This window comes from Trichechus manatus, unplaced genomic scaffold, assembly GCF_000243295.1.
Source record: "Trichechus manatus latirostris isolate Lorelei unplaced genomic scaffold, TriManLat1.0 scaffold00016, whole genome shotgun sequence".
In the NCBI taxonomy this organism is placed as follows: Eukaryota; Metazoa; Chordata; class Mammalia; order Sirenia; family Trichechidae; genus Trichechus; species Trichechus manatus.
Genome location: NW_004443952.1, coordinates 27,540,103 through 27,562,532, shown reverse-complemented (window position 1 = coordinate 27,562,532; position 22,430 = coordinate 27,540,103). Strand labels below are relative to the sequence as shown.

General features: G+C 40.4%; 1 protein-coding gene across 1 annotated transcript in view; it reads left to right on the top strand.

Moving 5' to 3' along the window:
• The window catches only part of UBE2R2 (ubiquitin conjugating enzyme E2 R2), a 109,183-nt gene extending 87,989 nt beyond the window's left edge, over positions 1-21,194 (top strand). Inside the window, exons 4-5 of the mRNA XM_004372330.1 lie at positions 15,598-15,732; positions 20,172-21,194. Of these exons, the coding sequence (XP_004372387.1) occupies positions 15,598-15,732; positions 20,172-20,391 (355 nt within the window). The 3' untranslated portion in view covers positions 20,392-21,194. The remainder of the gene's footprint in view (positions 1-15,597; positions 15,733-20,171) is intronic.
• Positions 21,195-22,430: the final 1,236 nt, after the last annotated feature.

The following is a 22,430-nucleotide window of genomic DNA, read 5'->3' as shown; positions in this document are numbered from 1 at the left end:
ATGCACACCCATGTTCATTGCAGCACTGTTCACAGTATCAAAAAGATGGAAACAACCTAGGTGCCCATCAATGGATGAATGGATAAACAAATTATGGTATATCCACACAATGGAATATTAAACAACAGTAAAGAAAATGATGAAGCCGTGAAACATCTTAGAACATGGAGGAAGGTGGAGGGCATTATGCTGGGTGAATTTAGTCAGTCACAGAAGGACAAAATATTGTATAAGACCACTATTATAAGAACTCAAGAAAAGGTTTAAACACAGAAGAAAACATTCTTTGATGATTACAGGGGTGGGGAGTGTTATTTACTAACTGGATAGTAGATAAGAATTGTCTTCGGTGAAGGGAAGGACAGCACACACTATAGGGGAAGTCAGCAGAACTGGACTAAACCAAAGCTAAGAAGTTTTCCTGACTACAGTCGAAGACTTTGAGGGACAGAGTAGCAGCGGTAAGGGTCTGGGGACTGTGCTTTGAGAAGACATCTAGGTCAATTGGCATAATAAAGCTTATTAGGAAGATGTTCTGCATTCTACTTTGGTTGAGTGGCGTCTGGGGTCTTAAAAGCTTGCAAGCCGCATCGAAGATGCATCATCAATTGGTCCCAACCACCTGGAGTAAAGGAGAATGAAGAACAGCAAAGACACAAGGAAAGTAGTAGCCCAAGAGACAGAAAGGGCCACATAAACAAGACTTCATCAGCCTGTGACCAGAAGAACTAAATGGTGCCCAGCTACCACCAATGACCGCCCTGACAGGGAACACAGCAGAGAGTCCCTGATGGAGCAGAAGGAAGGTGGGGTGCAGAACTCAAATTCTAGTAAGACCAGACTTAATGGTCTGACTGAGACTGGAGGAACCCCAGAAAGCATGACCCCCGGATTCTCTATCAGCCCAGAACTAAAACAGTTTCCGAGGCCAACTCTTCAGACAGGGATTGGACTAGACTGTGGGACATAAAGTGATACTCGTCAGGAGTGTGCCTCTTAGCTCAAGTAGATAGAAGAGACTAAACGGGCAGCTTCTGTCTGGAGGTGGGATGGGAAGGCAGAGAGAGTTAGGAGCTGGTTGAATGGACATGGGGAATCGGGTGGAAAGAACAAGTGCACTGTCACAGTGTGGGGAGAGCAGTTAGGGTCACATAACAATGTATGTATAAATTTTTGTATGGGAGACTAACTAGAAATGTAAACTTCATTTAAACTACAACAGTAAACAAACAAAAGAAAAACTATGTACCTTGTTTTAGGGGATGTTTGGGATGGGCAGGAGATACGCCATTCTTTTGTAGAGGGCAATTGTGAATAGGTAGGTTGGAAAGGAGAACTGATATGATACTTCATGTACCCCAAAGAGCATGTATATTTTAATTTTAAGACCACTGCTTTACACAGGATCTTTTTTTGGGGGAGAGTGGGAAATAAAGCTTTATTAAAACATCATTCTCAAAGTAGTCTATAGGCAACTGCTTATCAGGTTTTGTCCATTCTGGGAAAACAGAATTGTAGTCAGTAGGGTCTACCCAGCACACATATCTTTCTGTGAGGTGCCTAGAGGGATTCTTGAACTGGACATTTTTAGGAAGACGACAACAGGATGAAAAGAGAATGACTGAGTCCACATGCTAAATGAGAGCTATTCACTTTTGACTATAGATTTAAATCTGTGCTGGATTTTCTCTTGGATCTTAGCAACAGTCCTAAACAGTTGCTGTCCAGTTGATTCTGACTCATGGTAACCCCATGTGTGTCAGAGTAGAACTGTGTTTTGTGGGGTTTTCTTTCTTTCTTTTTTCCTAAATTTTGTTTATTTATTTATTGTTGTTGAGAATATACACAGCAAAACATACACCAATTTAATAGTTTCTACATGCACAGTTTAGTGACATTGATTACATTCTTCAAGCTCTGCAACCACTCTCACCCTCCTTTTCTGTGTTGTTCCTCCCTCAGTAACATAAGCTCACTGCCCCCTAAGGTTCCTGTCTAATCTTCCAAGTTATTGTTTTCACTTTGATCCCATACAGATAGTTCTTAAAAGAGCATAATGCTCAAGGCAGACCTTTTTTTTTACTAGTTGAGCTAAACTATTGTTTGGTTTTAAGAAGACTTCAGGGTATTTTTTTTTTTTATTGTTGTAGTTTAAATGAAGTTTACATTTCTAATTAGTTTCCCATTACAAAAATTTATACATAAATCTTTATGTGACTCAGATTGCTTTCCCCATACTGTGATAGCACACTCCTCATTTCCCCCCCTATTCCCCATGTCCGTTCATCCAGCTCCTAACTCTCTCTGCCTTCCCATCCCACCTACAGACAGAAGCTGCCCGTTTAGTCTCTTGTATCTACTTGAGCTAAGAGGCACACTCCTCACAAGTATCACTTTATGTCCCACAGTCTAGTCCAATCCCTGCCTGAAGAGTTGGCCTCGGAAACTGTTTTAGTTCTGGGCTGATAGAGAATCCGGGGGTCATGCTTTCCGGGGTTCCTCCAGTCTCAGTCAGACCATTAAGTCTGGTCTTCTTACTAGAATTTGAGTTCTGCACCCCACCTTTCTCCTGCTCCATCAGGGACTCTCTGTTGTGTTCCCTGTCAGGGCGGTCATGGGTGACAGCCAGGCACCATTTAGTTCTTCCGGTCTCAGGCTGTTGAAATCTCTTGTTTACGTGGCCCTTTCTGTTTCTTGGGCTGCTACTTTCCTTGTGTCTTTGCTGTTCTTCATTCTCCTTTACAACAGGTGGTTGGGACAATTGATGATGCATCTTCTATGCGGCTTGCAAGCTTTTAAGACCCCAGGCGCCACTCAACCAAAGTAGAATGCAGAACATTTTCTTAATCAGCTTTGTGATGCCAGTTGACCTAGATGTCTCCTGAAAGCATGGTCCCCAGACCCCTACCCCTGCTACTCTGTCCCTCAAAGTGTTTGATTGTATTCAGGAAACTTCTTAGCTTTGGTTTAATCCAGTTGTGCTTACTTTCAGGGGATATTTTTGGTTTAAGGTTTAAAGATTATCTCAGGGTAGTAGTTTTCAGGGGTTCTTTCACCCTCAATGGCTCCACGAAGTCTGGAGTCCATGAGAATTTGAAATTCTGTTCTGCATTTTCCTCTTTTTGATCAGGATTCTTCTATGGAATCTTTGACCAAAATGTTCAGTAGTAGCAGCCAGGCACTATCCTACACGAGGTCTTTTATGATCAGTAACAAAATCAGTATATTTCTACTTCCTCCTCCCTCATCTCCCTTACATTACACAATTTTAGCTGATTATTTCTATCTTTAACTTATACCTATTACTTTTTTTTCAGTATCATATGGTATATATTTTGACAGTTACAAAATAAAAAGACATCAGCATACTTACTGTACCTCCCACCTTCTCTCCCACTTTTCTTTCTAACTTTTAAAAATTAGTTTTCTTTTTTGCCAGGGTAAGGCTTATAATCTCTGCTGTTCTGTAACCATAATCCCCAAATCCTTTTAATCTTAGTCCTGCAGTTAAATGAATGAACTGTTTGCTACATATTCTGTTTCTCCCTTTGATCTCTTAGTTGCACTCTAATAATTTCTCCAAGAATTGCTCATGGAAGCCATATTATATTCCCTGAGTTCTTACATGTTTAAAATGTTGTGTGTGGGGGTGGATGGGAAGGTGCACGCACATTACCATTTTATGTTAAATGACAGTTTGGCTAGGTGTAAGATTTTGGATCGTACTTTCTTTCCTTGAGTATGTTATAGGCATTACTCAGTTCTCCTGATTGTTGCTGTGGAAAAGCTTGACTACCCTATCTCCTATCCCTCCCACCTCACATTGGTGACTTGATTTTATCTCTTTTATCTTTTGGTTTCATTTCCTGAGAGTTTTTCTGAATGTAATTTGTGGATTCAGTTTTTTACTGGAGTCTTTTCCCCTCTACCACCCAGAGCATGGGTTTACATTCCAGCTCCCTGACTTGGACACATGCAAGACCCTGTCTTCTCTCTCCTTGTGGACTTTAAAACCCCAGTGCCTAACCATTAGGACCTATTTGCAAACTTTATTAAGTGCTTGATGTGCCAGAGCATCAGTTGAAATACATTTTTTTGGCTTTATTTTTTAATATCTGGCACCTTTTCTTTCTTTCACCTTTAGTTGTTTTAAATTCATATTTAATTTTTCCAGCATTTTTTATATTTTTAGCAGGAAGAGTTTAGTAGATACGACTTTAGTCTACCATTGTACCCTCTTCTTCCCCCTTATTTCTTAAAACTCAGCTTCCCCAGCTCAATTTTTGGTTCTTTTGATCTAATACCTTGTCTTCTTTAGCTTGGATTTAGCCATTTTTCACTGCTTTGTTCATTTCTGACTGCCTAGTAAAACCCTAAACTCTACTACTTTTTTTTTTTTTAACTGTGTGGTTCAATTTATATGTAGGTTTTTTTTTTTTTTGCCTTTTAAACATTTTCTTGTGCTTTAGGTGGAAGTTTACGTAGTAAGCTAGTTTCCCATTTAATAATTCATACACGAATTGTTCTGTGACATTGGTTGCAATCCCCGAATGTATCAGCACTCTCCCCATTTCCACCCCGGGTTCCCTGTTTCCATTTGTCTAGTTTCCCTGTTCCTTTCTGCCTCCTCATCTTTGTTTCTGGGCAGATGTTGTCTTTTGGTCTGCTATAATTGATTGTTCTAAGGAACACCTTTCTCACGGGTGTTATATATTTTATAGGCCTGTCTGTTATTTGGCTGAAAGATGATCTCCTGGAGTGCTTGAGTTCTGTGTTAGAGGAGTGTCTTAGGGCTATAGTCTCAGTGGTTCATCCAGTCTCTATCGGACCAGTAATCTGGTCTTTTTTATGAATTTGGATTTTGTTCTACATGTTTCTCCTGCTCTAACTGGGACCTTATATTGTGCTCCTGGTCAGAGTAGTTTGTAGTGGTAGCTGGGCACCATCTAGTTCTTCTGGTCTCAGTCTAGTGGAGGCTGTGGTTCATGTGGGCTGTTAGTCGTTTGGGCTAATTACTTCTTGGGTCTTTGGTTTTCTTCACTCTCCTTTGCTCCAGACAGAAAGAGACCAATAGTTGTATCTTAATGGCTGCTCGCAAGCTTTTAAGACCCCAGATGCTACTCACAAAGTAGGATGTAGAACATTTTATTTATGAAGTATGTTTCCAGTTGACCTAGATGTCCCCCGAGACTGTGGTCCTTCATCTTCAATCCCAGTATCTCAGTCCCACAAAGTGTGTGCTTATGTCTAAGAAGTTTCCATAACGGTGCCCCCATGTGCTCTATTTTATGTATGAGTGTATATGCAGTACATATAAATAGGTATGTAGAAATACCCACAACTATACCTATATATGAGTGCGGATGTACTCCTGTATGACCTCGTACACCTACTTAGCATACATATCTACTTACGTCCCCAACATGTCTGTCAGTTTGTTATACTGTGGGGGCTTGTATGTTGCTGTGATGCTGGAAGCTATGCCACCGGTATTCAAACACCAGCAGGGTCACCCATGGCGGACAGGTTTCGACTGTGCTTCTGGACTAAGACAGACTAGGAAGAAGGTCCTGGCTGTCTACTTCTGAAAAGAATTAGCCAGTGAAAACCTTATGAATAGCAGTGAAACATTACCTGATATAGTGCCAAAAGATAAGCCCTGTAGGTTGGAAGCACTCAAAATACAACTGGAGAAGAGCTGCTTCCTCAAAGCAGAGTCAACCTTAATGACATGGATGGAGTCAAGCTTTCGAGACCTTCATTTGCTGATGTGGCACGACTGAAAATGAGAAGAAACAGCTGCAAACATCCATTAATGATAAGAACGTGGAATGTGTGAAGTATGAATCTAGGAAAATTGAAGGGGAATGGCATTGCGTTCATCGTCAAAAACATTTCAGGATCTATTCTGAAGTGCAGCACTGTCAGTGATAGGATAATATCCATATGCCTACAAGGAAGACCAGTTAATACGACTATTATTCAAATTTGCACACTAACCACTAAGGCCAAAGATGAAGAAATTAAAGATTTTTATCAACTTCTGCAGTCTGAAATTGATGGATCATGCAGTCAGGAAGCATTGATAATTACTGGTGATTGGTCTGTTCAGATACTTAGCAATATAGTATGTGTGTGGGCAGGATTTTGCCTTATGGGATCCACATTTCTCAAGTATTGTATTAAGTCTGGTATAGTCCTGTAAATATAAATGGCTGAGCAATTTTGCTCTGTTTTCCAGTATTTTCTCTGAATGACATTAAAATGGTTTTAGGGTTTCCTTTATAAACTTGACTTCTCTTTCATAAGCTGAATCTACATAAAGGAATATAAGTTTAACCACATTATGTGTTAGTTACATATTAACAGAGTTATGGATGGTACATAAAATTCATCTTACAGTGCAATTAATAAACCCTAATTTTAGATCCTCGTAAAAGTTATGGATAACGTTGCAAAGAATGGGAATTCCAGAACGCTTCATTGTGCTCATGTAGAACCTGTACATGAATAAAGAGGCAGTTGTTCATACAGAACAAGGGGATACTGTGGGGTTTAAAATTGGAAAAGGTGTGCAGCAGGGTTCTATTTTTTCACCTTACTTATTCAATCTGTATGCTGATCAGATAATCTGAGAAGCTGAGCTATATGAAGAAGAATGCAGCATCAAGATTGGAGGAAGACTCATTAACAACCTTGCAGTGCCATAGATCACTTTTGTGTAAACTTTCTAGCCATGGTCTTGTAACTCTCACCCAAGTGATTGGGCAGGAATGTGCAGATATGGTATTTGTGGCCCACCGAAGGGATTGATCAGTTTTGCTATTTTGCTGAGCTTGAAATGAGCCACTGCAGAGGTGGGAAAAAGAAGATACTACCACCACCAAGGAAGAACAGCCAGGAGCCAGCATGTCCTTTGGACCTGAGATCCCTGTGCTGAAAAGCCTGGCAGCAGGAGACAGCACTGTGGACTTCGTGGCCGACGAAGAGAGAAAGCTGAGTGCTTTTGGGCAGAAGCCCTCGGACCAGGGAGAGATGTGCCTTGGAGCACAGCTGGGAAGAGGCTGTCCTTATGGAAGAACTGTATCCTTGAGTGTTCCTGAGCCTGAATTGTAACCTGTTACTTCCCTAATAAACCCTATAAGCGTGGGTGTGGTTTGTGAGTTCTGAGTGGCCATTGCAATGAATTGTCAAAACCAGCAGAGAAGTAGAGAGTGCCTTGGTAGGGACAGTTGGTGTCAGAGTTGGTAAAGATGGCGGGGAGAGAAGGCACGGTCTTTGCCTCATGGGAATCAGCCTTAGGCTATTGATCTTGATTCTTCTTCCCCCTTGTGAGGTGAGAGGAGATCAGACACCACCCCCATGCAATTTTTACAAACCTGCAATATGTTAACAGACACAAGTTTGCTTACTGCCCAAGTAAAGAGGACTTGAAGCACTTATTTGATGAAGGTACAAGACAACAGCCTTTAGTGTGGATTACATCTGAACATAAAATGAAAATCTTTACAACTGGACCAATAAACAACATAATGATAAATGGCAAAGAAATTAAAGTTGACAAGAATTTCATTCTTCTTGGATCAGCAATCAGTGCCCATCGAAACAGCAATCAAGAAATCAAATGATGTACTGCGTTGGACAAATCTTCTGCAAAAGACCTCTTTAAAGTGTTAAAAAGCAAAGATGTCACTTTGAGACTAAGGTGCGCCTGACCCAAGCCATGGTCTTTTCTATCACCTCATATGCATGTAAAAGCTGGAAAATAAACAGGAGACTGAAGAAGAATTGACATGTTCTAATTGTGGTGTTGGCAAAGAATATTGTATATACCACTCACTGCCAGAAGAAAGAACAAATCTGTCCTGGAGCAATTACAGCCAGAATGCTCCTTAGAAGTACAGATGGCGAGACTTTATCTCCCTTACTTTGGACACATCATCAGGAGAGAACAATCGATGGAGGAGGACATCATGATTGGCAAAGTAGAGGGTCAGCAGAAAAGAGAGACCCTTAATGAGATGGATTGACACAGTGACTATAACAGTGGGCTCAAACATTGGAACTATTTGAGGATGGCACAGGATTGGGCAGTGTTTTGTTCTGTTATACATATGGTCACTCTGAGTTGGATCCAACTTGATGGCACCTAACAACTCAAATTATAGTTCCCACCACTTGTCTGTCAGTTTGTCGTACTGTGGTGGAATGCGTGTTCCTACGATGCTGGAAGTTATGTGACCAATATTTCTAATACCAGTAGGGTCACCTATGATGGACAGGTTTCAGCACAGCTTCCAGACTAAGATAGACTAGGAGACAGACTAGGAAGAAGTGCCTCAGGATCTACTTCTGAAAATCGGCCAGTGAAAACCATATGGATCACAACAGAATATTGTCTAGTATAGTGCTGGAAGATGAGCCCCTTAGAATGGAAGGCACTCATAATATACAGTGGGCATAACTGTGGATTTAGGCATTAGCAATGATCATGAACATGGTGCAGGACCAACAGTGTTTCATTCTGTTGCACATAGGTTGCCATGAGTCAAATGACAACAACAACAACAACAACAGTTCTAGGTCATTATTTTTAGAGATTTCAGTTTCATATTTGTCTGTTATTTTGGATCCAAATATGATTATTTGCTTCTTCACTGAGTATTGTTTTTAGCCTTTCATTTACGTTTTTATATCTTTTACTCCAATTTCTTTGATAATTTAATATTTTTTCTTAACGAGGAACTAGAAATAGGGATAGTTTTAGCTTTTGCTGAAGTAGAAGGTAAACTTCCTGAGTATGGTGTGCCAGAGCTTTATATTTAAAAAATTTAAGACATTGGGTTTTATTAGTAGTGTAATCATTACAAACCACTTAACATTTTTAACCTCTTTTCTTAGCTGTAAATCAAGGAATACCTACCTCAGTTTTTTGAAAGAATTAAATGAGTAATACGTGTAAAGTATCTAGAATGACGTCTGTTAATTGGTAGACTTGGATCACTGCTGTCATCTTAAAAGATTTGCTTAGATTTTTTTGGTCAAATGTGTAGTGATCATTTGCTACACATAGACATAATTGTTAGATGCTTATATCACAGCCAAATCATTTTAAGTAGTACAGAATTTAACTTTAGTGCTGAATACATGAAAATAATTAAGATGATTGTATTAAGAAATTTTATATTACATGTGCTAAAATTTAAAACATACCTTTCTCACCATTCCCAAGGCCAACTCCTCAGACAAAGATTGGACTGGACTATGTGACATAAAATGATACTCGTGAAGAGCGTGCTTCTTAGCTCGAGTAGATACATGAGACTAAATGAGCAGCTCCTGTCCGGAGGTTAGATGAGAAGGCAGAGAGGGTCAGGAGCTGGTTGAATGGACACAGGAAATCAGGGGTGGAAAGGAGGAGTGTGCTGTCACAGAATAGGGAGAGCAATTAGGGTCATATAACAATGTATGTATAAATTTTTGTATGAGAGACTAACTTGAACTGTAAACTTAAAGCACAATTAAAAAAAGAATATATATATATATGTACCTTTCTCCCCCAGGAGAAAAATACCCTATGTAGAAAATGAAGTGTATAAGAACTGTAGTTAAGACTTTTTTAAAAAATGGTTTTAAATAAGTATTAAAACTGAGTTTTTATTTTACTTTCAGTGTTACTTAAGAGCCTGTTAAAGAGGCTGGCATGCTTTTGAAATTAATTTTGGCACATTATTTTGGCAATATCATTAAACTGACAATGTACATGAAAAAGTTTTAAGTATTTAGGAAGATATATTGAAAAAATAGGAAAAAATGCAGAGTTGCCCTTTCAGTATGATTCTGGTGCTTGTTTTTCAGGGCCAGTAGTAACCCTGGACTAAAGCAAGTGGTAGCTCTAAGGTACTGGTGAATCTTGTTTTTGGAATGTTGAAGCAAATGTTTACACCCTCCCTCTTTGAGAAAGCAACCTCCCGTCCCCTCAGATAGCCAAGCTCCAAACATAAACTTTTTCTCGGTGCATTCTAATGCATGTCCAGCCTGGCTTGGATAATCTGTTGTCACTACCCAATGGAGTTCAAGATGTTTTTCTCTTTACTTCTCCTGTATTACGTACACACAGATTATATATATCATTTGCCTTGTTTCAGCTTAAAATATTATGAACATTTTTTTCCTTTTTTTTAAAGATAGGCCTAACCGCCATCCTTTGGAGATAGGGAACTCCTCTCATACTAGTCCATCCATCTTTGGCACTTGAGTACTAGCATCATTTTTCTCTTTCTGGGCCTCTCAAGCCTTCTTTTGTTTGCCTGTTTGTTTTTTATAGTCCCCTAAGCCCCAACTGAGAGGCATTCCCTGTACTCTGCCTTTGGGATTGCCGTCCCTGCTTTTATGCTTTTTTGTTGAGAGGCTTTACAACCAGAATGAATTATCTTCAAATTGCCCCCACCATCTTGATACCCAGCTCTACAAGGTGTTGCTTTGGAAGTCATTAGTTACCTTCTTGGACTTTTTGCCTCTTAGCTCCTAATCATTGGATATTCCTTCAACGTGTTGATCTTGGAAATGGACAAGTGAGTGGAAGGCATGGTGTTTGTGAATTTCTAGAGGCTACAGGGTGTTTTGTGTGCCTTTTAGAACCTCGTTTGCCTGGAACACCTGGTGGTACTCCGTACTCTGAGGGGAAGTCAGGAAAATACTACCTAATAAGTGAGTCTGGAATACTTTTTCCTATCCCCTTTTGTTTCTACATTATTTGTAGTGAGGCAAGGGGATTCTTTTTTTTTTTTTTTTTTCCATTGTTGTACTTTAAGTGAAAGTTTACAATTCAAGTTAGTCTCTCATACAGAAATTTATACATACATTGTTATGTGACCCTACTTGCTTTCCCTATACTGTGACAGCACATTCCTCCTTTCCACCCCTGATTTCTTGTGTCCATTCAACCAGCTCCTGACCCTCTGTGCCTTCTCATCTCACTTCTGGACAGGAGCTGCCCATTTAATCTCATGTATCTACTTGAGCTAAGAAGCACATTCTTCACGAGTATAATTTTATGTCCCATAGTCCAGTCTAATCTGACTGAAGAGTTGGCCTCGAGAATGGTTTTAGTTCTGGATTGACAGAGAGTCCTGGGGCCATGCTTTCTGGGGTTCTTCCAGTCTCAGTCAGACCAAGTCTGGTCTGGTCTTTTTACTTGAATTTGAGTTCTGTATCCCACTTTTCTCCTGCTACATCAGGGACTCTCTGTTGTGTTCCTTGTCAGGGTGGTCATTGGTGGTAGCTACGCACCGACTAGTTCTTCTGGTCTCAGGCTGATGCAGTCTCTGGTTTATGTGGCCCTTTCTGTCTCTTGAGCTGCTACTTTCCCTGTGTCTTTGGTGTTCTTTGCAAGGGGATTCTTAAGCTAGTAAATTGTACCTATTTCTCACAGATTATATATGGCACAGAAATATCAAGAGGCAATATAAGGTGCCAGTGAAGATGTGGCAGCCTTTTTCCTGATTCCCCTTTGCTTCTAAATTTCTCTAGGGTCAGCAACTGTCCAGCTAAGGGCTTTGGGTTCCATATCCAGTTGATGGGTAGCTGCTGCATGGCACTAATATCTGAAAGTGGTTCCATGGTCATATGTATGTGGATTTCTCTCTTTGACCCCTTGCACTAGCCTCGTATTACAGCACTTCAGTGACATCTTCATAATATAAAGTTTGCACATGGAGGGCTTTTGTAATCTGAAGAAGAGTAGAGCATTCTAGTTACCTTTAAGAGCCTGAAGTCAATCTATGTTATAAGACTTTGTGGATATTAGTAGTGAGACATGGCCACAGGGGAAAAAGTACAGAAGAGAAAGAAAAAGGTGCTATAATTTTAGGGATCCAGTGCATCACAACAAGGAATGAAAGCTTTTACCCTAGCCCAAGAGGGCCCACATCTTTCCAGAACATCAGCCACCAGCTGACTAGTATCCACTAAAGGCCCAGCAGTTCATCACTTCTCAAGGGAAGCCAGCATACTTTCTGGAAGAAGACATCCATAGTCCTCCCCTAATCCCAGAGATGCAGGATTAAGGAAGGTGAAGTTTAGGAAGGTGAAGTTTTAAGGGGTAGACTTTAGTCAGCAAAGAGTGGAAAGAGTGGAGTTGGGAGGGTATGGACCCTGGACATGTCCATACGTGTCTGATTAGGAGTCCTTTGCACGATAGAATACATATAGTGTTTTCTCTGCCACTATGGAAAGATACCGCATAGAACCAGGTTGATGGACCCAATTCAGAGATCACTGCTTCCTACAGAAAGGTCTTTCTCAGGCATATGATAGGATATTTTCCTGTCTAGTCTTCATCCCACTGAAAGGGCGGGAAGCCAGGGACTGCCCTAAGCAGCGGGTGGTAAAGTAGTCTTTTATACCCCATTCTTTGCCAAACCAGAATCAAACCAGTAGGTCTTCTTTACCATTCTTTCCCCTATTGTTAACTCTCTACACCTTCTGCTTTTTTTTTCCTCCTGAGAAAATATAAATATTTTTAAACTTAACTAAAACTTAAAACAGCAACAACAAAAAAGTAACAGTCAGAATAGTTCCTAGATTCAAATCTTGTTTTATACATTCTAGCAGTATTGTCTCAGGAAAGTTTAGTTTGTCCACTCTATAAAAACAGGATTAATAAAATTTACCATACAGAGTTGTTTGCTATACTGCAGGTGTAATGCCTGTGTCAAATTATTTTGGTACAGGTGAGAGACAGTTTACATAAGGCATTGCTTTCTAACCTTTTCAGTCATGGTACATACAGAAGATAAAAATGATAATATTTGTAAATCACATTGAGATAAACTGAAGATACCCCTTTGGCCAGAACTTATTGACCCAGAGGCTCAGGCTGTCCCAGGTCCTACCCAGCCAGGTACCTGGGGGATCAGTGTATAATCTCCTGTAACCCATTCGGAGCCGTGGTGCATGCAGTGGTTGAGAGCTTGGCTACTCACCCAAAGGTTGGCATTTCAAATCCACCAGCTGCTCCTTGGAAACCCCATGGGGCAGTTCTACTCTGTCCTGTAGGGTCACTGTGGGTTGAAATCGACTGGATGACAAAGGGTTTGGTTTGGTTTTTTAATCCATTCACAACATTCTGGTTTGGTTATTGCATGTGAATTGCATCAGGAATCTATGTTAGAGGAAAAAACATCTCAATTCTGCTCTGCTGTATGTTGGCCTTGTTATTAGGCAAGCTGCAGCTACATGGTGCGAAGATAGCTACCTGCTCTAGGCTTTCCTTATTCTCACAGCTGTCAATCCATTCAAGAATAAAAATATATCCCTTGTCATTAGTTGGGGACCAGCATAGGTCCCAGCAGGATGCTAATTGGCCCAGCTTAGGTCACGTGCATATCCCGAAACCAATTATCCTGACAAAATAGATGGAATCCTTTGGTCAGTCCTTGGTCATATGTCTACTGCTGTGGGTAGATAGGTTGTTATGTTTATGAGGGATGTGGACATTGATAGGGGAAGGAGATTGGCCCTACCTGAACCACATGAAATGGATTCCCCATACAGAAAAAGATCTTGCTTTCCAGATGAAGAGAAGAAGTGAAAATGCCTGGGCTGAATAAAACGGTTATTACAGTCCACTATAGTACCTGACGTTCCTAAAAGCATCATGGATTTCAACTTAGGAGTATATGGCATTGGAAATGAGTTCTTGTTTCGATAGAAATGTTACGATTCACCATTTTCAAAAATTTTATTTCTCAGTTTACTATTTTAATAGTAAACATGAGATGTAAGAAAACCAACTTGGTGAAACGACTTGTGAGAAAAATATCCTAATTCAGTTAATATGATTCATGTAGGTGCTGTACTGTCCAGTATGGTAGCCAGTAACCCCTTGTAAAACCAAAACCAAAACTGTTGCCGTCCAGTTGATTCTGACTGCTAGTGACCCTATAGGACAGAGTAGAACTGCCCCATAGGGTTTCCAAGGAGCAGCTGGTGCAGCCAAACGCCTAACCACTGCACCACCAGGGCCCCAACCGCATGTTGCCATTTAAATTAATTAAAATTAAATATTAAAAATTCAGTTCCTCAGTCACGCAAGTCACACTTCACAGTGCTCAGTCACTACATGTAGCTAATGGTTACTGTTGGATAACACAGATTATAGAACATGTCCATCATCATAGAAAGTTGTTATTAGACAGTGCTGATCTGTACTGTTAAAGCTATTTTTTTTTCTTTATATCATACTTTGTCCTGCTTATCTCTCTGGCAGTTTTTGTACATATTTTCTAAAGATACTCGTTTGTAATTTTCTACCCACGTTTTTCTTTTGCTCCTGGGATGTGATGTCAGTCCATTATCCATCGTTGGCAGTGATAAGTTTCTTTGAATCTTTTTAATGAACTTACTGAAGGATCTTGGGAGTGGGGGTGAGGAGTTATTGTTAACCTAATAGAAAGGAGTATGTGTGTGTGATAAATGGAGTTTAACCACATGGGAACCATGGGAAAGTTTTCTTTGAAAGTGCCTTTGTTATAATCTTGTATAAACACATAACAGAAACTCTTTACCCTTTTTAGGAAAAGGTTTCATCAAATCAAACAGCTAATTGCCTGGTTCCCTCCCTTTATTTTTTGCTTGGGGCCAGGAGCAAAAGGCTGTTTTGCAACAACAAAATCTATAACCTCGCACCAATGAGAAAAGGTAGAGAAATTTAATTTTCCTCCCGTTTTTCTCCTTACCCACATGCATATAGCTTTTAGTGGGGAAAAAAACTGGGAATAATTTGAAACATTTTTGGAGCCTGTTGTGCTTTCTTGGTTATTTTATCTAATAGAACTTTATTCCCAGTGATTGTTTGAAGTATCTAATTTTTATCTGTGGATGAAAATTGCCTAGTTGTGTCTCCCACTAATAAACCATGGGAGATCAGGGACAGCACCTAACTTGTCCAGCATTGTATATTCAGCATCTAACTTGATGCCTCTGGTGCACAGTGGATGCTCAGTAAATATTTTTGAATAAAGATTTCTATTATTCACTAGTTCTTCCATGTCAAGATCTTTACTTTTCCTCCATTCTCCTGTTTAACTCTGTCTTCCTTCCCTTATAAGTGTGGAGAAGAAATACATTTGTATGTAATACTGTTTTTCAGATATTAGATTTTACCTTATCCTACTAAAAGATTATCTTGAAGCTAAATACTTTATGCTTTTTCTCTTCTCTACTCCACTTAATTTGTAATTTTGCTGTACATGGTATTTGAAAAGCTTCCAGACATCTACTTTTTGCAGCCAGTCAAGACAGTGTCTCCTGTAGAGTTCATTTTGCACCCTCCAACATGACCTTTGTGCTAGACTCAACAAATTTCCTCTGCTTTGTCTTCGTAGCCTAGCCAGCTGAGTATTGAAAACAAAATTTTATGATGCTCTATTTCCATTCCCCTAAACGTTATATATTATGGTCTAAAATTAAATTATATCAGAAAAAAAAACTGAGGGAAAATTTTAATTCTGAACATAGTTAAATTAAAAAGCAGGATACTTTTGAATACTATGAATATGAGTATTCATAGCTGACTGTTTTTTCCATTTCTAGGACTATCCTGTTAAGTGTAATCTCACTGCTTAATGAGCCCAACACCTTCTCCCCAGCCAATGTGGATGCTTCAGTTATGTTCAGGAAATGGAGGGACAGTAAAGGAAAAGACAAAGAGTATGCTGAAATCATTAGGTAAGGTGCTTCATTTTGTCTTCCTTTTAATTACTTCAAGTCTTCATACAGAATCAAAGTGTATCCTGAAATGAAGGGTTTAAATCAACCTTAAAATCCTGTCTACTCCATTTCTCTCGGTTAGCTTTATAGTGTGGAAAGAGTAAGGTAGATTTTTGCCTGAGCCTGATGAGCTTAAGTTTTGAGAGAGCACACACTAGAAGGGATAGTGCTACGTCAAATCTTATTTCCAGGAAACTAGAACTTACAGGTCCTAAACTAGTCATGTTTGTGAAGTCTCCCTCCTGACCATTTTTAGGGACCCTATTCTGGGCGTTCAACATGTCCATTAAGAGCAGCAAAGACAACAACCCAGGATCTTCTAGATATGTAAGACAGAGTAATTTTGTTTTCAATTTTTGTAATTAATGAAAACCTACCGTTTATTGGCCTTTTTGGTCATAGCAGCAAGTGTCTTCTGGGTATCTCCATTATCACAACACTAATATGTGGTATGACAAAACTCTAGAATAGTAATTAGGAGACTTGGAATCTGCTGTCAGCTCTGCCACTCCTTGTGTGACCATTTATTAGTTAACTTTTTTGATCTTTAGTTTCTCCATCTGTGTAAAAGGGAAAAGAGTGAAAGGTATTGGGCTCAACCATTCATCTCACGATCATACTCTTAAGTAGCACATAAGGTTTTCATAATAGGACACAAGAATTTTGTAATCAATTCAACTCCCTCTTTTTATACCTTTAAAATAGAGCCCTAAGGACAGTTCCAGTTTGTTCTGTACATAGGAGTTTAGTAGTAAGCACTGGAATTTATGCAGATACAGTCCCTTGCTATAAATCTAGTCAGCATGATAGCATGTGACATAAAACAGTGTACATAAAAGCATGTCATCTGACAGCTGAGTAGTATAGATCAGCAGTTCTCAAAGTTTTGTGTCCATTGAAGTAACTTTTAAGCCCCCTTCCTAAGCCATAGCCATTTAATGAGATTATAAGGATAGAGCCTGGGCATCTGTTTTGTTGTTTTGTTTTGTTTTTTTACCAGCCACCCAGGTGACTGATGCATACCAAAGTTTGAAGATAATTAGTATAAATAGTAAGGACCTATAGAAATTTAGAGGAGCGGGAGTGGACTGAGGATTGAAGGATGGGAATGCTTCACAAAACAGTCAGGATTGGAGCCTGATGTTCAAGGAAAGGTAGGATTTAGTAAGTGAAGAAGGCATGAATATTCCCAGGGTTCTTCTACTCATTATATTTCTTGTTTAAGGGTCTGTATCTCTCTAAGACCCTGGATGGCACACAGTTTGCCCTTGAGTACTAACGTAAAGGTTGGCAGTTTGAACCCACCCAACAGCACTGAGGAAGAAAGACCTGGTGATCTGCTTCTGTAAAGATTACAGCCAAGAAAAACCCTATGGAGCAGTTCTACTCTGTAACACACGGGGTCACTATGAGTCAGAATTGACTCAGTGGCAAATGGGTTTGGTTTGGTATTTCTCTTTAATGCGTATTGTGGTGAAATGTATGTAACAAAACGTTTCAGCCAGTTTTATGTGTACAATTCAGTGACATGAATTACATTCACCATGTTGTGCAACAGTCACCGCTATCTGTTTCCAAATGTTTTCATCACCCTTAACAAAAACTCGGTACCTTTTGAGCAATACCCGCTGTATCCCCCTCCCACTCACCCCTGATAACCACTAATGGGTCTTGGTCTCTATGCATTTGCCTGTTCTAGATATTTCATGTAAGTGGAGTTGTACAGTATTTGTCCTTTTGTGGCTTACTTATTTCACTCAGCATAATGTTTTCAAGGTTCATCCATGTCATAGCATGTATCAGAACTTTATTTCTCTTAATGGCTAGAATAATATTCTAAAGGTCTTTTTATCTCATTCTTTAATTTTTTCAAAATTTATATGTACCAGCTTTGTGTCAGTGGTTTGCCAAGTACAAGGGGTACAGTTGATTAGAGCACAGTCTCCTTGCTCAAGGAGCTCACACTTTACTTAGGGTAGCAAGCATTTGTCAACAAGCAAGCGACCATGTAATATGCTAGGTGCAACTACAGAAGCATAAATAAAATACACAGAAAGAAGTATATAATGCTGTGGAGTTGCTGGGAGAGATAATGCCTTGACTGAGTTTTTAAAGATGACTAAGAATTTTTCAGATCAAAAAACAGAAAACTAAACCAAACCTGTTGCCATTGAGTCATAGTGACCTTACAGGAGAGAGTAGAACTGCCCCAGAGGGTTTCCAAGGAGCGGCTAGTGGATTCAAACTGCCAGCCTTTTGGTTAGCAGCTGAACTCTTAACCACTGTGCCACCAGGGTAAAAGGGGGAAGAAAAAAGCATCTTCAGGAAAAGAGAAACATGTTTGCTAGACACATTTGTATAAAACATGGCATGTCCAGGGAATTACAAGTAGTTTTACTTTGTTTGAATGTAAATTCTGATTTTGGAAGTAATAGGAAATTAAGCAAGAGAAGCAACAGGTCTTAAAAGACATTGAAGTCATGATGAATTTGGTCCTTAATCTTAGAGGTGATGGGGTGTCATTTAAGGATGTTTGGGAGGGAAGGGACAATCACACCTAAGTTCTGGAAGAACACAATTGACCAGGGGACCAGTAGGGAGGCTGAGATGAGAACTAAGGCAGTGGCAGTGGGAATGAGAAGACAGATTTGAAAATATGTAGGCTGTAAAGCAATAGGACGTTAGTGATTTTGGATACAGGGGTGAGATTTGATTTTAGGGACTGATACTCTTTCACTGAGAGAAGAAAAATGGGAGAAACAGGTATTAGAGGTGGAAAATGACAAATGCAGTTTTAGTCTTGCTGAGTTAGGATTCCTCTGGGACATCAGGATGGAGACATCCAAAAGGCAGTTGGTTATATAAGGGTCTAGAGCACAAAAGAAACCTATGGGCTGGAGCCTGATACGAAGTCTGTCAGCACAAAGGGTGTGGTGGTTGTCTTAGTTACCTAGTGATGCTGTAACAGAAATACCACAAGTGGGTGGATTTAAAGAACAGGAGTTTATTTTCAAACTGTTAGGCTAGAAGTCTAAATTTGGGCATGGCTCTAGGGAAAGGTCCTTGTCAGTAGCCCCTGCAGTTCCTTGGCATTCCTTGGCATCTGTCTTCTGCCTGTTTTTGTCTCTGTGTCTGTTCTGCTGTTTTTATAACTCACAAGTGATTAGGTGTAGGTCCCATCCTACTCTGGTATGACCTCATTAACATAACAGAAGAAAACCCCTATTTCCAGACAGGGTCATATCCACAGGCACAAGGGTTAGGATTTCAGTGCCTATTTTGAGAGGTAGAATTCAGTCCATTAACAGTGGCTAAAACCATGGGAGTGGGTAAGGTGGCCCAGGGAGAGTGCCGAGAGTGGGAAGAGGTTCAAGCCTACAAGCCTCAGGAAGATGGCAAAGTAAGTAAAGCAGCAGCAGTGGCTGAAAGAAGTCTAATTGAAAAGGTAAGTAGAAGGAAGATCGGGGCAGTGGTGTTGTGATGTTTTAATTCCAGTTCTCCAATCCTTTGAAGGCTTGAATTTTCATACTTGTTGAAGGAAACCACGTTCATATAGCCAGTATTTTTTGCACACATGTTATGTGCCAGGCTGTGTTCTAAGCACTGGAGAAATGAAAGTGACTAAGATAGAAAGGGTCTCTGCTGTAAAGAAGCCCACATTCTAGTGAGGAGAAATAGAAAAATGAATAAAGAAGATCATAAAAAAAAAAAAAAAAAGCTAGTTAGTGATTAAGTAGGATAAATGGGAGTAACTAGATGGCTGCTTTAAATTGGATTGTCAGGAAAGGCCTCCTTCCTCTAAGGTGACATGTAAGCTGAGAGCTGAGTGACAGGGAGCCAGAAGACGAGCAGTTGATCTAAACAAACATCAGGGTGTTCAAGTTACTAAGAGAAGATGTGGCCTGGATGTTTCAGAGTTGGAGAAAGTAATGGGCTGTGAGAATGCAGAGGTAGACAGGTGGGTCATGCAAGCTTTGGGAATCCAGGATAAGGTATTGGGATTCTAGTATAGATGCAAATGAGGAGGATTATTGTACTAAGAAGAGTTGTTGGGACTGCATTGTGTATTGGGGCTGCATATCTTGGAGAAGCCTGGGAAGAGAAACCTCCAAGACAATGTCCGGACAACCATTATTTAATAGAGATCTCCTGCTAAACTCCCTTCACATGGTAATTTATTTCCCCCTAAAAGGTTATTACAGGTTTCCTTCAAAATGGTACCTGGTGGACTGATAGCCTTTGGTGTGTGTAGTACAGGGTGTCTGTCACGTGCTTTCAGGCAGGTACTGAGATACGGAAAGCAGAATCATAAGGAGTCTTGATTATTTAGGGACAAATTATAAAATCCATCTTCAAGATAGAGACTTGACAAACTGTTTTTGTCTTCCTCCCCTTAGGAAACAGGTTTCAGCCACTAAGGCTGAAGCAGAAAAGGATGGAGTGAAGGTCCCCACAACCCTGGCGGAATACTGCATCAAAACTAAAGTGCCTTCCAATGACAACAGCTCAGATTTGCTTTATGACGACTTGTATGACGACGACATTGATGATGAAGATGAGGAAGAGGAAGATGCCGACTGTTATGATGATGATGATTCTGGGAATGAGGAGTCGTGACGTGCTCCTTTGATGCCCCTGTACTGCCCTGCCGTCTCAGGCCAAAGGGAGGGGAGCAAGTGGGGACCTAGCAGTGGCCCCTCAGCAAAAACCTATTCACAGGGGGTGGGGAAAACAAACACGGCTCCTACTGACTCCCCTTATGGATCTCAGTTTGCTCCTTTTTATGGACCTCTTAATGGAGAGAAAGTAACCCTCCACAGAATGTCTGAATTCTTGCATTCTTTACCCTTCCATCACTGTATTGATTCTTTTTTAAAAAAAAAACAAAAACAAAAACAAAAAAAAAAACAACCCAAACTCCCGCCTCACTTCGTCTCTACAAAGTGTTCACAACAAAACACGTTTGGCCTGTTTTCAGATTCTTGAAGAAATTAAATAGTCTTTCATCAAGACATTTAATGTATTTAAAGCTGGGAACCCATTGGGAGTTCACAAGTGCTGCATATATACTGGGTAGCAAAAGAAGATGAAAACACACACACACACACACAACCCCACAAAACAAACTTAAAAAAAAGCAGATTTGCCAAGGTTTAGCTTCTCATTTACATTAGTGTGTATGCATTTGTTCAACTCCGGTAGCGAATTTTCTTTTTCCTTCATAAGGCTGGGGTACAGTGGGTGCCAGGGACTTTGTGCTAAGCCTGATAAAGTGTGTTCCTGAGGGCCCAGGGCTTCTTCAGCCTCCGTGAAATCATCCTCACATGGAGGCCTCAGCTACTCTTAGAAAAATCAGAATTTGTTTTTTGAAATCAATTGGGATCTAAAGCCTAAAATAAATATTCATACTTTACATAGAACTGAGCACTTGGTTGCTATTTATTTTAAAGTCAGGGTTGATATTTTTCCCCTAGGGAATGGGGAGGGTGGGGTGGAAGTGGGTATTAGTGTGTGTGGATTTTTAGTGATGATAACGAAGAGTTAAAAATCACTCTGCCATTTTTGGTTGATGCTGCTGGGGAAAAAGTCAAAACTACTGGTGAGCACTGTTGGGAGAGGAAAACATCTGTTTTATATATACTTACCATGGCCTTCAATTCAAAGATGCGCTCTGACCATGAGGGTTTTTAAGTAGCCAGTTTTAATTATTCAGTATTAATCCTAGGTGCATGTGTTAAGATTTTGGTTTTCATTGAGCTGCTTATACCAGTAGTGATAAATGTGGGTGTATGTGAGACATGAGTGACCTGTTCCCACTTTCCTCATTGCATGTGACCTGGACTTTTCTCTCCTTTCATTGTGCTTTGGCTGTGGAGTGCAAGCAAAATGTTGTGCATGGAGCTTCCCTGGGCTGCTTTGTCTCTTCTGGCAGGGCCGAGGGAGCGAGGGAGTTGGCCGGCCGCAGGCTGAGAAATCTTCCTGCTGTGCAGTTCCTGCGGCTTTGATTCCCAGTTCTCTATCATGTGTTGCTTCAGTCAATACTGAGCTCCAGCAGCCTTCACCAACCAGGGACTTCAGAACTTGAGGGTGATTTTTTGTTTCTTATGGGGGTAGGGGAGGCCATAAGAGGGCAGGATTCTGTCAGTGGGGAAAACCTCTAAAATGTAAAACCACAGCTTTCAGAGGGAAAATACAGCAAAGCCTGACTCCAGATCCCTGTGCGCTAGCGTCATCTTTTGCTTCAGAGCATAGCTCAGAACCAGAGGGCTGATTCTGGATGGGGTGCAATGGATGGATTCTAGGATGCTTACTTCCTTAGCTCCTCCTCCTTTTCTGATCTCAGGGTTTTCATTTGCTCTTCAAACTCTCCGAACATTTGCTGACTATTCCCCAGCTGCCCCCTCTGGCCTCTAATATTTGATCGGATATTGAGTAGGATTGTTTAAAGTGAAAAAGTTCATACGGGACATTGTTGAGCCTCGTCCTGAAAGCTTTATGTACAACCCCCATGGGGCCAGGGCTGCAACTTGCATCCCTGAATCTAGTGATTCCAATCAGATTTAGGGAACAAAGGGGCTCTTTATGACAAAACGCTCTTAAGTTGTCTGACCATAAACTCTCACAGAAGGATTTTGGAAGTAACTTTTTACTCCCCA